Raw genomic sequence first — 16,966 nt, 5'->3', positions numbered from 1 at the left:
TTTCCAGGTATTTCACTTATTTCTAAAGTTTGGGTTGCAAGAATGATGATGATGCCAACTATTTAGTCCCACCGGCAATTGAATCCTAGCAGAGTGTGGTTATTTTCAATATAATCAATAAATTTATTGTTGTTGTGAGTTGTTGTTTTCTCTTAAGCATGGCTTTGCTTCTTTGCTTCTACATCCATCTTTTCTTAGACAAATTCAAAATTTAAAATAGTAAAACTTCTCCTAAATTCAGTGGCGGCTCCAGAAATTACTTTTAGGGTAGTCACTAAGAAACTTAAATTATACAAAAAAATTATAAAAAATAACTTGAATATATCAATATCACAAAAAAAAAACAAAATGCAAAAATACATGAAATGTTACCATTTTTTTCTACTAACAAAGAAAAAAAAGATTGATAAGAGATAAGGTAAGAATTGAGAATGCTAAGATCAAAGTAATGACGTAAGAGAATTGAAATGATAATAGAGAATAAAAAGAAAAACAAATGATGTCTACTACAACTGTGGGCTGAATTGCTAAGGAAAGAAAAATTATTGCCATTGCAAAGCCAAAAAGAGCATAATTGCTGGCACTATCAAGGAGAATTCATGATTACAATATTTTTCTTGAAATGCCTGAAATATTTTTGGAGTAAACATTTTAGAAACAAATCTTATGTAATAATTTGTTATTAGTAGTTTAAAAAGTGAAGTCAATATTGGAACCAAATTAAAAATAGTAACTGATTTCTGCTCATCACATATGATTTGTTATGAAATTATTATAAAAATGCGTAATTGCACTTTTAGTCCCTACATTTTGCATCATTTCCATTTTGGTCCCTACATTTTCATTTCACCACTTTTAGTCCCTAAATCAATTAACGCGTTCCATTTTGGTCCTTACCATTACTCACTTAACAGAAATTACTGATGTGGCAAACGGAGTCTACTGTTGACACATTAAATGCTGACGTGGCCGATAAAATAATATTAAAAAATTATTTAGTATTTAAAATATGCCACTTCAGCATTTTAATTTAAAATTTTAAAAACAATAAATTTTAATTTTGCAATTTTAATTTAAATTTAAAAAAAAAAGAACCTTTTTTTTTCTTTTTAGTTTTAAAGATTAAGGAAAAAAAAAACTTGTAGTAACTATCTTAATTTTTCTTAAATTTTCTTGTCAACCAAACACAACATCATCAATAAACACAAAACTCAAACTCATTTTCATTTTCCTATCTCTCTTTCTCGAGTCAAACACTCAAACTCCGCTCTCTCCCTCTTTGCTTTCTCTGATTTCTTTTTCTCTTTAAGTTTAGGTTGTAGTTTGTTGAGGTCTAAAAAGTTATAACACCAAGGCTCAAAATAATGCAGTAGGTGAACCCCACATAAAAGGATTGAGCTCATCACAAGGAAAAAGGAGGATAGGCCCAAGTCCATTACAAAAGATTTAAAGCCCAGAACTCGCAAAAGGAAAGGCCTTAGGGCCCATGAAACGAAGGGAAGAAAGGAAAAAAAGCCTAGCATGTCAAGAAAAAAAATCAAAGGGAGTCCAGTGGGAAAGAACTGGGCCGGGATACCTAAAGGCTGCCAGGGGCTCGGGATCCTCGAGGCGTGCACCACAACTAGGAAGAGATTGAGACAGTTCAAAAAGAGCACCCAGAAACACAAGAAACGAAAGATAGATATGTCCTTCTCAATTGCCCAATGATGCAGAAAGGAACCAGAAGGCTTGGAAAGCAACAATTCATGAACAAAAGGGCTGGTACCTTAGGCAATCCAGAAAGAAGAACTATAAAGAGAAGTAGCCGGGAAAACCTTCAATCTGGTAGGAATGGATTCAGCTCACCTGGGGAAAAATGATAGAAAGAAGAACAACCAAAAAGCTGAGTCTGAAAAGGTAAGGTTTAGAAGCCTTAAAGGAAGAGAGATTGGAGGTCAACCCTTTAAGGACATCCTAGAATGGAAAGTCAGCAAGAAGCTTTTAGGGAAACAACACTAAAAGAAGAAAACTGTGAAAAGCCAGGAAAGAACCAGTCATCAGAATAGTTAGCACTACGTGGGCTCTAGTACCCAGGGGAGTAGAGGAGGAGAATCAGTGGTACCTCGGAACCCTAGAGTGACACTATAAAAGGGGAAAGCAGCCAACATTGGAAGGGCATTCAGTAAGAGTGATTTAGAACAGAATTATTAAGAAAACTCTATCAAAAAATTCAAAGAAAGTAGTAAAAGAAAGAGGAATATCTCCTGGTATCCCGAAACAACCACTATAGAACATATTTGGATTTAAAGGGATTCAAATCTTGCAAATCTTAGAGGCTTAGATAGCCATCTAAGTCTGTAATTTTTGAGCTTATTTGGAACTTGTAACACATCTTAGTGAGCACATTGTAATTTACAATTAATGAAATATCTCACAATTTTTTAAGGATCCTTAACACCATATTGTCTCTCTTTATTACATTGTTCCTTTATTATTTCTTGATGTTCAATACATATATATTCTTGCTTGCTAGTATGTACGTATTATAGGATTTTTGCCCTGTGCAACACTTGGTTTGTAAACAGCCCATTTAACTGCGGTAAACCAAGTCTAGTCCCTTTAAACAACAACTCAAAGGCCCAGGGTCCTTGCCTTAAGTTAGGCTTGGACATCGTCCAAAAAAAAGGACCTTCACATAGTTTTTGGGATATGGCTTTGACCTGGGTTTAGAGAAAGAGAGGCTGAGATGTGGTGGTTTGGATTTGGGTAGAGAGAGAGGGGCTGAGGTCGGCGGTGGTTTGGATTTAGGTTTAAAGTGCATTTACCTCCAATCTCTCACAGATTAGTGGGTCTCTATTAGATTGGTGAGTCTCTCTCTTTCATCTCTCAATCTCTTAGCTCGGTGGTAGAGATTGCACTAGAGATTGGTGGTAGAACCGAGCTCAGTGGTGTGGTGGAGATAGGTGGAAGATTTGTGGTGGAAATTGCGGTGGAGATTTGTGGGTTTGTTTCTAGGTTTCTCAAATTTGTGGGTTAGTTTCTCATTTTAATTTTGCAATTTTAATTTAAATTAAAAAAAAAAAAACGAAGAACCTTTTTTTTTCTTTTTAGTTTTAAAGATTAAGGGAAAAAAAAAAACTTGTAGTAACTATCTTAATTTTTCTTAAATTTTCTTGTCAACCAAACACAACATCATCAATAAACATAAAACTCAAACTCATTTTCATTTTCCTATCTCTCTTTCTCGAGTCAAACATTCAAACTCCGCTCTCTCCCTCTTTGCTTTCTCTGATTTCTTTTTCTCTTTAAGTTTAGGTTGTAGTTTGTTGAGGTCTAAAAAGTTATAACACCAAGGCTCAAAATAATGCAGTAGGTGAACCCCACATAAAAGGATTGAGCTCATCACAAGGAAAAAGGAGGATAGGCCCAAGTCCATTACAAAAGATTTAAAGCCCAGAACTCCCAAAAGGAAAGGCCTTAGGGCCCATGAAACGAAGGGAAGAAAGGAAAAAAAGCCTAGCATGTCAAGAAAAAAAATCAAAGGGAGTCCAGTGGGAAAGAACTGGGCCGGGATACCTAAAGGCTGCCAGGGGCTCGGGATCCTCGGGGCGTGCACCACAACTAGGAAGAGATTGAGACAGTTCAAAAAGAGCACCCAGAAACACAAGAAACGAAGGACAGATATGTCCTTCTCAATTGCCCAATGATGCAGAAAGGAACCAGAAGGCTTGGAAAGCAACAATTTATGAACAAAGGGGCTAGTACCTCGGGCAATCCAGAAAGAAGAACTATAAAGAGAAGTAGCCGGGAAAACCTTCAATCTGGTAGGAATGAATTCAGCTCACCTAGGGAAAAATGATAGAAAGAAGAACAACAAAAAAGTTGAGTCTGAAAAGGTAAGGTTTAGAAGCCTTAAAGGAAGAGAGATTGGAGGTCAACCCTTTAAGGACATCCTAGAATGGAAAGTCAGCAAGAAGCTTTTAGGGAAACAGCACTAAAAGAAGAAAACTGTGAAAAGCCAAGAAAGAACCAGTCATCAGAATAGCTAGCACTACGTGGGCTCTAGTACCCAGGGAAGTAGAGGAGGAGAATCAGTGGTACCTCGGAACCCTAGAGTGACACTATAAAAGGGGGAAATAGCCAACATTGGAAGGGCATTCAGTAAGAGTGATTTAGAACAGAATTATTAAGAAAACTCTATCAAAAAATTCAAAGAAAGTAGTAAAAGAAAGAGGAATATCTCCCAGTATCCCAAAACAACCACTATAGAACATATTTGGATTTAAAGGGATTCAAATCTTGCAAATCTTAGAGGCTTAGATAGCCATCTAAGTCTGTAATTTTTGAGCTTATTTGGAACTTGTAACACATCTTAGTGAGCACATTGTAATTTACAATTAATAAAATATCTCACAATTTTTTAAGGATCCTTAACAACATATTGTCTCTCTTTATTACATTGTTCCTTTATTATTTCTTGATGTTCAATACATATATATTCTTGCTTGCTAGTATGTATGTATTATAGGATTTTTGCCCTGTGTAACACTTGGTTTGTAAACAGCCCATTTAACTGCGGTAAACCAAGTCTAGTCCCTTTAAACAACAACTCAAAGGCCCAGGGTCCTTGCCTTAAGTTGGGCTTGGACATCGTCCAAAAAAAAGGACCTTCACATAGTTTTTGGGATATGGCTTTGACCTGGGTTTAGAGAAAGAGAGGCTAAGATGTGGTGGTTTGGATTTGGGTAGAGAGAGAGGGGCTGAGGTCGGCGGTGGTTTGGATTTAGGTTTAAAGTGCATTTACCTCCAATCTCTCACAGATTAGTGGGTCTCTATTAGATTGGTGAGTCTCTCTCTTTCATCTCTCAATCTCTTAGCTCGGTGGTAGAGATTGCGCTAGAGATTGGTGGTAGAACCGAGCTCAGTGGTGTGGTGGAGATAGGTGGAAGATTTGTGGTGGAAATTGCGGTGGAGATTTGTGGGTTTGTTTCTAGGTTTCTCAAATTTGTGGGTTAGTTTCTCAAATTTTTCTGGGTTTGAAATTTATTGGTTTGTTTCTGGGTTTCTTGAATTTGTGGGTTAGTTTCTTGAATTTTTCTGGGTTTAAAATTTCTGGGTTTGTTTATAGGTTTCTCAAATTTGTGGGTTAGTTTCTCGAATTTTTCTAGGTTTGGAATTTATGGGTTTGTTTATGGGTTTCTCGAATTTGTGGGTTAGTTTCTTAAATTTTTCTGGGTTTGAAATTTATGGGTTTGTTTCTGGATTTCATGTTTGTATGGAGGGTTTGATTTTTCATGTGATGTTTTGGGTTTGCTAGAGATTGAGGGTTGGGTTTGGTTTTGCATTCTGTGTTTTGAATCTTTGAAGGTCTTTGTATTTTGTAGATCTGTGCCCTTTGATTTTACGTGTTCCATGTTGGCATGTTCTTGATTTTTTTAATTTCCTCAGCAACCAAACATATTATTTGAGGAAGAACATGAACATGTTCTTCATGATGACTGGGAAGAACATAATGTAAAGAATTATTTTTTTATTTAATTAACTTAATTTCTTTTTAAACAATCTGTTTTTAATTTTTTTTTATTTAGTTGAAATTAATAAATAATTTTAAAAAAAAATATAAGCTAACATGGCATTTTTAATAGTAAAATAATTTTTTTATTATTATTTTAATAGTTTCTTTTGCCACCTAGGATCTTGCCGTCAGGGCACTGACGGAAAGGACTAAAATAGATCACGTTTTTCTAAATAGGAATTAAATGTAGTAAAAATAAAAAGTAGGGACCAAAATGGAAAAGATACAAAATGTAAGGACTAAAAATGCATTTACGCCTTATAAAAATGTTATGAATGTAGCATTATTCTTATTTTTATTGAATAGAAATTCTTGCAATTCTCAAATCAAGGTGCTCAATATTTTTATTAGGGTGGTCAAAATAGGTTAGTTTATTATATACATTTTTTTTTGGATGTATATATATACGTTTTTTGGCAAATCAGGGTGGACGTGTGACCACCCTGAGATACATGTAGAGCTGCACCTACCTAAATTAAAACCCTACATACAGTCAACAACTTTGGCATTCCTTTATTGTTTTTCATAAATGAGTCTTCAGTATATTGTAGGTGAGTCTTACAATAAGTTTTTCCCCCATTTTTTGGTTTATTTAGAGAAGTCTCCTTCCTGGAGAAAGTTTGCTTAAGTAATTTTGGTAGCTCTATTTCTTTCTCTTCCCCCCCTCCCCCTTAAGTGCATGCTATTGTATAACTTAATTGCATATTTGCATCTTTATGAGGAAAAAAAAAAACTATATTGCAATTTTTGCATTGTTTAAATTTCTATCTCTAATTTCATAATTTAGATTTGTATCTTAAAAAATAAATAAATAAATTTTTTAGAATAAAAAATAAATAAGAGAAAGGTTTTGCTACATACTTGTATATAGCAATTGCCATATAATGGTTTATGTGGTAGCAAAAGAAAGTGACAAGTATCTAAGGATCCACTTGATCATATGCATTGCACATGATCCTTGGACACATGTTGCTTTGTTTTTGTTGACACATAACCCATTGTGCAGCAACTGCTGCATTCCCAATAAATAATTATTGACTTTATTTAATGGTACCCTAATTTTAGGTTAATTAATATAAGTATTTTTTTTTCTTTTTGAATTGTATGTACTTGTTGATGCCCATTTTGGCAAAAGGGCCCCATGATAGAAGAAGTCCAACAATATGAAAAGAGGTGAAAAAAGAAAAATAGTAAAGTAAAAAACCATTAAGCCTGAATGGCAGGAATAATGGTCCACGAGCCTGCAAAATAACAAAGTGACTCCAAAGAAAGCAAACGGGCCAAGGAAGCCCCAAAGGATGAAGTAGCAAGCCTATGAGAAGCATGAAAAATAGAAAGAAAGCGAAAAAGGAACCAAAGGAGCCCAAAGAAAGGAATTAGTAAATGCGATTAGTTCAAAAGGCCAATGAACGCAAATGTAAAGGATGTGGTAATTGGGTCAGGAAAGTCCAAAAGATTTAGCAAAAGCCCATGGAAATGTAAGAAGCAGGAAAGATGAAATGGGCCAAGGATGCCTAAAAAAAGGGAACGGGCCGAGGATGCCCAAAGGAATAAAATGGGCTAGGGAAGCCCAAGATGTTATATGAACTAACCCAGCAAGAATACTAGGCAATGTAAACTAAAAGAAGGAATAACATATGAAACTAGATGGCAGGCACTTCAGCCCACGGGTCCAGAAGAAGTCTAGCAAGCAAAGTTAAACATATCATGGCAGAAACAATGCGGTGGCGTGGCAGGAGCACCAACCAACCCACGGACAAGGGATGACAGGAAACATTGGCTGAATTAAAGAAGAGAAAGCTCACACCCAAGCAATGCCCAGCCTAAAGAAGAAACGAGATGCCGAAAATGAAGACCCAATGACTCATCCACGCCACAAGAGTTAAACAAGCAGCAAAATAAGCAGTAGGACTGGACAAACTTGCAGGCAATGGCAAACACATGAACACCAGAAAAGTAATGGATTCTTATGAGAGTGGAGCACGCACAAGGCTCAGACACCATTTACTTGTACCCAACCAATATAGGGGAGGTGGAACATGGGTTAGAGGTAAGAAAGGGTGTAGCCTGGTAGTAGGGAGAAAGGGAGCCTATTCTGAGTTTCCACTCAAACTCTTTTGGGGGAAATGTCCTGCTGGGGTGACATACCACCCAAAATAGGCAAACATAAACTGGAATCACTAAGTGCATACTATAGGGGTTAGTAAGAGAGAAACTTAGCCCTTATCCAAATGAGAGTGCCAAAGGAAGCAAGAAAACAAAACAAAACTACTTTTGTCTAGGAATGTAGCGTGAAGTGGCCAATACAGGGTAGTGGTGATGGCTGGATAGCTAGCAGACCAGTGGGCAGTTCGAGAAGGACACTCACAACAGGTAAAAGTAGTTGAAGGGTAAAAATGGTAAATCTTATCACAGTAGGCAGTATAAAAAGGCCTTAGCCGTGCACAATAAACAACAACAGGAAGGAATAAGAGAAAACACAGAAAATAGAGAAGTAGAGGAAAGGAAACAAAGAAAACAAAGAAGACAAATAAAGAAAATAAGATAACCGAGAGTGAGAAAGAAATAGGAGTGATAAGAGTAAAAAGCATGCACCAATAGGCTACCCACTTCTCTCATTCTCAATAGCCCACTCTCTAGCAAGTTAAGAATCAGAAATTAAGCCACTTAGATCCATTTTCCAAAGTAAGTAATTTCTATAGCAACATTCCCCTATGAGGTTACCCACGTTAGAGATTGGTTTTCTTTTTGGACTTGAATCTGCCAAAGAACCAAGTTCAGTAGACTAATCCTTTTCCTGCTTTTGTTATGATTGATCAAGGACTAATGCTATTCTCTTGTTATTAATTTACTCCTGTCATAATTATATTTTCGTATTTTCCTTTTTTGTGGAATTGTTTAAGCATTATCGTTGTCAGTAGCAAGTACTTTAGTTAAAATATTTTAGTTATCTTGCTATACCATTTTTTGTGACAGTATCTCCTGCCATGGGCACGTGACTCCATCAAGATTCCTATCAGGGGTTCTAATTTGCACATAAGCTGGCTTAAGGTGAGTTTCAATTAAGCCAGTCTTGACTCTCCTACCCTAGAATCATTAGGCCATAGTACGGCACGAGTAATCTAGCCTAGGACATCAAAAGGCTCACCACAGTACTCAGCCAATTTTTGGACCAAGCTTTGTCCTTGAAATTGTGTTTTTTATGTGATTCATATTTGACAACATTTTAGTTGAAATTTCAATCACAATAAGTTTGGAATAGATTGGATCCACCTGATCATGTGCATTGCACATGACATTTGGATACATATTGCTTTTTTTTTTTTTTTTTTTTACAAAGGAATAAAATGGGCTAGGGAAGCCCAAGATGTTATATGAACTAACCCAGCAAGAATACTAGGCAATGTAAACTAAAAGAAGGAATAACATATGAAACTAGATGGCAGGCACTTCAGCCCACGGGTCCAGAAGAAGTCTAGCAAGCAAAGTTAAACATATCATGGCAGAAACAATGCGGTGGCGTGGCAGGAGCACCAACCAACCCACGGACAAGGGATGACAGGAAACATTGGCTGAATTAAAGAAGAGAAAGCTCACACCCAAGCAATGCCCAGCCTAAAGAAGAAACGAGATGCCAAAAATGAAGACCCAATGACTCATCCACGCCACAAGAGTTAAACAAGCAGCAAAACAAGCAGTAGGACTAGACAAACTTGCAGGTAATAGCAAACACATGAACACCAAAAAAGTAATGGATTCATATGAGAGTGGAGCACGCACAAGGCTTAGACACCACTTGTACCCAGCCAATATAGGGGAGGTGGACCATGGGTTAGAGGTAAGAAAGGGTGTAGCCTGGCAGTAGGGAGAAAGGGAGCCTATTTTGAGTTCCCACTCAAGCTCGTTTGGGGGAAATGTCCTGCTGGAGTGACATACCACCCAAAATAGGCAAACATGAGCTGGAATCACTAAGTGCATGCTATAGGAGTTAGTAAGAGAGAAACTTAGCCCTTATCCGGATGAGAGTGCCAAAGGAAGCAAGAAAACAAAACAAAACTACTTTTGTCTAGGAATGTAGCGTGAAGTGGCTAATATAGGGTAGTGGTGATGGCTGGACAGCTAGTAGACCAGTGGGCAGTTCGAGAAGGACACCCACAACAGGCCAAAAGTAGTTGAAGTATAAAAATGGTAAATCTTATCACAGTAGGCAGTATAAAAAGGCCTTAGCTGTGCACAATAAACAACAACAGGAAGGAATAAGAGAAAACACAGAAAATAGAGAAGTAGAGGAAAGGAAACAAAGAAAACAAAGAAGACAAATAAAGAAAATAAGATAACCGAGAGTGAGAAAGAAATAGGAGTGATAAGAGTAAAAAAACATGCACCAATAGGCTACCCACTTCTCTCATTCTCAATAGCCCACTCTCTAGCAAGTTAAGAATCAGAAATTAAGCCACTTAGATCCATTTTCCAAAGTAAGTAATTTCTATAGCAGCATTCTCCTATGAGGTTACCCATGTTAGAGATTGGTTCTCTTTTTGGACTTGAATCTACCAAAGAACCAAGTTTAGTAGACTAATCCTTTTCCTGCTTTTGTTATGATTGATCAAGGACTAATGCTATTCTCTTGCTATTAATTTACTCCTGCCATAATTATATTTTCGTATTTTCCTTTTTTGTGGAATTGTTTAAGCATTATCATTATCAGTAGCAAGTACTTTAGTTAAAATATTTTAGTTATCTTGCTATACCATTTTTTGTGACAGTATCTCCTGTCGTGGGCACGTGACTCCATCAAGATTCCTATCAGGGGTTCTAATTTGCACATAAGCTGGCTTAAGGTGAGTTTCAATTAAGCCAGTCTTCACTCTCCTACTCCAGAATCATTGGGCCATAGTACGGCAGGAGTAATCTAGCCCAGGACATCAAAAGGCTCACCACAGTACTCAGCCAATTTTTGGACCAAGCTTTGTCCTTGAAATTGTGTTGTTTATGTGATTCATATTTGACAACATTTTAGTTGAAATTTCAATCACAATAAGTTTGGAATAGATTGGATCCACCTGATCATGTGCATTGCACATGACATTTGGACACATATTGCATTTTTTTTTTTTGTGGACATATAACCCATTATGTAGCAATTGATGCATTCCCAATAAGTAATTATTGACATTATTTAATGGTTCCCTAATTTTAGGTAATTAATATAAGTATTGATTTATTTTGAATTGTATGTTCTCAGCCAATTTTTGGACCAAGCTTTGCCCTTGAAATTGGGTTGTTTATGTGATTCAAGTTAGACAAAAAAATTTGTTGAAATTTCAATCACAATAGGTTTGGAATAGATTGGATTATGCATTTTCAAGTAAAGTTTCAGCCCATAGATATTTGATTTTGTTTAACAGGTCCTCTCTTTCTTTGTCCAATTGTTTTTTGTATTATTTTAATTCTTTAATTTTGATTATATTTCTTTTTGCTATTATTTATAATTTATTTTTGAATAACTAACTTTGTATTTATTTCTAATTATTTCTTTACCTTCTTTTATCAAGTATTGATTTGATATTAATTTGGTTTTAACTAATAGTAGCATTGAAAAGAGTGAATATATATTTATTTATTTAACATTTGCTAACTATTCCGTGCATCATATGAGTTAAAAGATATTTGATTTTGTTTAACAGGTCCTCTCTTTCTTTGTCCAATTGTTTTTTGTATTATTTTAATTCTTTAATTTTGATTATATTTCTTTTTGCTATTATTTATAATTTATTTTTGAATAACTAACTTTGTATTTATTTCTAATTATTTCTTTACCTTCTTTTATCAAGTATTGATTTGATATTAATTTGGTTTTAACTAATAGTAGCATTGAAAAGAGTGAATATATATTTATTTATTTAACATTTGCTAACTATTCCGTGCATCATATGAGTTAATGACTAGTTAATTTAAATTGCTAAATACTACTTACTAATGTTTTTGTGAGTGAGTTTTGACTTTCTAAAACCTGTAATTCTTATGTTTTTGTGGAGATCCTCAGTCGTGCTTCAAATTATAATGATATTCTTATGTTTCATAATTTGTCTTTCTTGAAGTTTTTTGGTTCCCTTTGGCCTACTACCTCCCTTATGCTTTTAAGACCTTACTTTTGTGCTGATATCCATTGTATTATAACAAAATAAAAGGGAAAAATTCACACAGAACAGCTGTACACAACATCATGGCTATGGCTGATCATGTAGATGATAGAGTAACTGAATAGTGCTTCCATTCTTTGCAAAAAGAAATCCAGAGATTGCTGCCTTAAACAATTTGGTAGAGCATGTTTTTTCTTCTACTTTCGAGTGTCCAATTGCCATTTACTTTTTTCTCAATGATTACAGTACAGAAACTGCCTTCACAATTTGTGTAAGCAAAAGCAATAGTTTTAATTTACGAAATGAATATATTCCTTTGGATTGGTAAGTACTAAGCAGTACTTAGTAGTTAGTACATTAAATATCGATGGAAGATACATGTATATATAAAATAAAACAACAAATATCAATGAAAGATAACTAATAAAGAAACTTTTATAAATTCAATTAAGTTTAATATAAAATGATGAAAAAAAAATTACATAATTTTTTTAAAAACAATATTATAATAGTTTGAAAATAACAGATAATATTATTATATAATACGCACTAACGACGTCGTTTCTTATATGCCATTTCATTGGCCTAATAAATGTTCATCTGTCTCATTTCAGAATCCAGGATTATCCCTTTAGCTGCCAAAACCCCCAAAAATTGAAACAAACCCTTGTCATTCTCACTCACAGTGAATCGGAAGCTGATTCGAGCTACTAGCATGAAGGGTCAGAAGAGGGAGTCCATGGAGGAAGAAAAAGAAGAGGAGAGGAAATCAGAGAGGCAGAGAAGAGAGAGAGCAGAGAGGGCAGAAAGGAGAGATGTTCTGAGAGCGAGACCTTGCGGTTGCGGTGGGAGTTCATCCAATTCCCTCTCTTCTTCTGCTGATGACTACAAAGACATAATTAGCAGTCTACCGGACTGTCTCCTCATCCATATCCTCTCCTTTCTCCCAACCCGAGCCTCAGTCGCCACAAGCATTTTATCGAGCAGGTGGAGGTCTCTTTGGAAACTCGTCCCAGTTCTCGACTTGGACCAGCGCACGCTTTTTATTCAATCAGACACAGATTACCCAGGCCCAACGAGGACAAACTCAAATTTCAGCTTCCTGGATGCAGTGTCCATCATCTGGGCTCTTCGCAATGCCATTCCCTTACGCAAGTTGTGCCTTCATTGGACCTCCAATTGTGACTCTTTCCTTGTCAGCACATGGGTCCAAGATACCCTTCTGCATGGCGGTCTGCAAGAGCTCAATCTCTGCATATCTACTGGTCCTAATCTCTGCATATCTACTGGTCCTAATCCACCTTTGGAGATGCCTACCACTCTCTTCTTTAGTTCAACATTAGTGTCCCTCAGATTGTCAGGTGCCATTCTTCTCAATCCTCCTCCTGCATCTGCTTCTGCTTCAACTTTCCCAAGTCTCCGGACTCTTGCACTTGTAAGTGTTAGATATGCAAAGCATGACTCTATCTCCACACTCCTCGGCGCCTGCCCTGTACTCCAAGATTTGAGCCTCATAGTGTCTACTAGCAATTTTGATGGTTTGGGCGAGAGTGCAGGCAAGGTCAATGTTATTGTACTGGTACCCAACCTAGTTGAAGCAGTCATTGAACTTGAAGATGAAGATTCAAATTCTGTAGATTATGCAAAGAGGGTTTTGGACTTCTCAAGACCACTCCTTAACTTTCAATCCTTGAAATTGACTATAGAATACGCAGAGGTAATGGCACGTTACAATTTAACATGTTCTAAACCTCTATCATTAATTAAATTGCTAGATACTTGTTGTGACTTTGTGAAAACTTGTGATTGTTATGTTGCTGTGCAGGTCTTCTGCAATCCTTATAAGTATGGTATTCCCATGTTTCATAATTGTCTTCCTTGATGTTTTATGGTGAACTTCGTCATCATTGGTATGCATGGGATGTAGTACAACTCATGCTTTGTCAGGCTCCAAAGCTACAAATACTTGCCTTTAAATTGAAAATCGAGGATCAATCTTACCATTCTGATTTCAAACGTCACTACCACTTGAAGGAGGAATTTTATGTTCCTGAATGTCTGTCATCACACCTTACAACCTTTTACTATAAAGGCTTTTCAGGGCATGGGATTGAGATGGAACTTGTTAGATATGTCTTGAAGGAAGCAAAAGTATTAAAGACAATGAAAATCACTGTTAAAAGTAATCTAGGTTCAAAGGTGAAGCATCGTATTCACAAGAAATTAATGAATTTTCAAAGGAGCTCTCGTACTTGTCAAATTGAATTTGACGAAGGACATCTTGATTTGTATTCTGATGCAGTATTAGTTTTATGAGAATGCCCGTTATTTTTTGCATCTTTCATTTGAAACTTTATTGGATTCAAGATTAGAATATTTGTTTAATGGTGAAATTTCCTTTCTCTCTCTCTACTTGTTTTTCTTTTGAAAAAAAGAAGCATAGAATAGATATTGCTTGCTATATCCACTAACATGTTTATAATATGGATGCTCCATGAAGCACGTAATTCTAAACTTTGTTGATGCTGAAGTGAGTCAAGCTGTCATGATGCGGGCTCAATTTTGCTCTGATGGTTGTTGAAGGTGGAAGAGGGGGCTTCTTTTGTTAATATTTCAATCTTTATTTCTTTAATTGGTTTCAGTTTGAGTGATTTGATGGGGGAAAAATAGCTACTTAGCCCTTGGCATATGCTTTTCTTTGATTGTAAAAGTGGTGTTAAAGGTGGAGCAAATTTTGTGGGCTTCTGAGGATTCTTCTCTTGTTATCTTGTTTATAGCTTTACCTTATTCATGTCTCAGTTCACTTGTATCTTAGGATTTGGTGCTCACACTTCTCTACGTTTTATCTCTACAATCTTTGTTGCAGATTATGTTTTCTTCAATGATATGGGGAACTTCTTTATGAATCATTTTGTGATTCTTAATTATGCAATTCAAATGATATGGCATTTATTTCGTTCCTCATGAATATTGCACATCACCTGCTTTGATTTAGAGTCCGTTTGGGAACAGCTTATTTAGCTGAAATTGAAAACTCTTTACTGAAAATACTGTAGATAAAACTAAAAGCTAGCTGAAATAATATATTTTGACTCATAAATAATACCAAAAAATGAAATAGGATCCATAAATAGTAGCTAAGATAAATAGTAAAAAAAACTGTCTTTTTCAGCCAATGTCAAACGCAACTTTAATGTCTTTTGGTGTGGCTATATGCATATATAATAAGGTTCATGTTTATGTGATTCATTTTTTGTCTTTGCCATGTTGGAGTTTATCCCTATGCTACAGAGGCATCCTTCAAATATGCTAGTTTTTGATAAGCATGTTTTCAATTTGGGATTTTCCCCCCCTTAATATAGCATAAATTTGCTGATTACTTGTTCTCCTTAAGCTTCTTCTTTATTCCTTTTTTTTGCCAGAATATCCGATTGATAAAATTTTATTGTATCCTTGCTAAGATGACGAATGTGAAAATAGGTTATAAATTTTCATTTGCTATGCTTCTCATAAGCTGCTTGACTTTTATGTATTTGATTTTTTTTTTTTTTTTTAAAGAAGAAAAAACTCTAGCTGTGTATATAAATCTTTATACTTTGTTTTCAAACAATAGCTAGTCAATAGTAATCATAGGTGCAAAGAGCTTGCTACTTGCACGCACTTATCTTGTAATAAGGAGTAGGAACCTTATTGATACCCTCCACCATGAATGGAACCATGAAGCCAGTTGGAAGATTATTGTGGCTGGTTGACTTGCAAACCATTAAGGAAATCGCCTGAGTACTACAAGAACAGAGCATAAACTCATTTGAGCAAGCACTAAAACTGGTAGGTTTACAGTAAGGAGTGCCTATTGGGTTTATTTCATTCATGGAAGAGCCAAAGTGAAGGAGAAAGCTCAGATAATCAATGATGACAAAGTTTCTAGAATCGTTTTTGCTGAACTAAAATTCCTAACAATGTAAAGGATTTCGGGTGGAGAGCTTGCTGGAAAGAATTTTAGCAAGAAGAATGATGCAATGAGAATTTGAAAAGGGTTCTATGCACTTTGTGGTTAGAGAATGATCCAAGCTATGAATGATGCAAGGAGGTTTAGAACAATTTTCCACAGTTGCTTCAGTATGTTAGAGAAGTGCCCATTAACTTTTCTCTTTTCAACGATCCAATGCATGGACAATGACAGTGGCCAGGAGTTTGAGCTATTTCTAATGGTGGCTTGGTCAATCTGTTGTCCTAGGAATGTGTTTTAAGTTTGAAGATGCTCCGAGAGTCCAATTTTCAAATGCAAAGGCACTGCTGCAGGAGTTCAAAAGAGTTCAGGAACGGTCAGAGGTGGCTAGATCCTCCTTGATAGCACCAATGAGTACATGGCAACAGGTAATCTACAAAATCAACTCTGAAGGAGCTCTGTTTATATATACCCCAATGGTCGGGATTTGGTTTGGTGCTCTATTGAAAAAGGCCTTGTATTTTTGCGGGGTAAGCCTACGTGATCTACAGAGGAAGCTGTACTTACTGCAGCATTATAGGCCCTTCGGTTTGCACATATAGTGAAGGGTGATTGTAAAAACTTGTCGGAGCAATTGTTCATTGATCCAAGAAGCTGAGATATCTGCTGCAAACTTTGAGATCCTACTCAATTAGTCATGTCAGGCGAGAGAGCAATCAAGTTGCTCATTGTCTGGCCAGACACGCTCAGCATAATTGTGATTCTTATGTATGGCATGAAGAATGTTCAAGTGTTATTCAGAGGTGGGTGTTAAAAGATGTATCCAATTTTTGCTAATTACTGGTAATTAAATGGAATCACAGTTTTCCTTTTTTTTTTTAAAAAAAATAAAGGGTTTCATTTTTACAACTATAAGGTTTAATTTGTTGTTTTTTGAAACTTTCATGGTTGATTAGAAACTATAAAGTTTAATTTGTTATCTCCTTAAAATAAAAGATAGTTAAATTAAAAACTATTGATTCTTGGTTCAAGCACAACTCCAAAGAAACTTAAAATGCAATAAAAAGAGTATATTCTCACGTTGATTTAAATTTCCAATATCAATATTTGTTTTGAATTTCCTATTCTTTAGTGGAATTTTTATGGAATTCCAATAAAAACTTTTAACAATAATATAATACAAAGTTCTAATGTACTAATATAATAACACATGTCAAGGTTTTTACCGAGCAATAATACATAATCATATATATAATCCACTAATAATAATACAAACCACAATCCCATCAAAAAAAAAAAAAAAAAAAAAAAAAAAACACA

The 16,966-nt window shown here is 35.7% G+C and overlaps 1 protein-coding gene across 1 annotated transcript; it reads left to right on the top strand.

Annotated features, from left to right (window-relative positions):
* Positions 1–12,292: 12,292 nt before the first annotated feature.
* On the top strand, positions 12,293–13,755 carry LOC111993075 (F-box/LRR-repeat protein At4g14103). The gene is made up of 2 exons (XM_024024928.2): positions 12,293–13,414; positions 13,523–13,755. Exons 1-2 carry the CDS (start codon positions 12,413–12,415, stop codon positions 13,577–13,579), a joined length of 1,059 nt encoding a protein of 352 aa, XP_023880696.1. The 5' UTR covers positions 12,293–12,412; the 3' UTR covers positions 13,580–13,755.
* The last annotated feature ends 3,211 nt before the right edge of the window (positions 13,756–16,966 follow it).

This window comes from Quercus suber, unplaced genomic scaffold, assembly GCF_002906115.3.
Source record: "Quercus suber isolate HL8 unplaced genomic scaffold, Cork oak 2.0 scaffold_521, whole genome shotgun sequence".
Classification (NCBI taxonomy): domain Eukaryota; kingdom Viridiplantae; phylum Streptophyta; class Magnoliopsida; order Fagales; family Fagaceae; genus Quercus; species Quercus suber.
The sequence above is the reverse complement of the archived record's forward strand: the minus strand, read 5'-3'. Positions and strand labels throughout refer to the sequence as shown.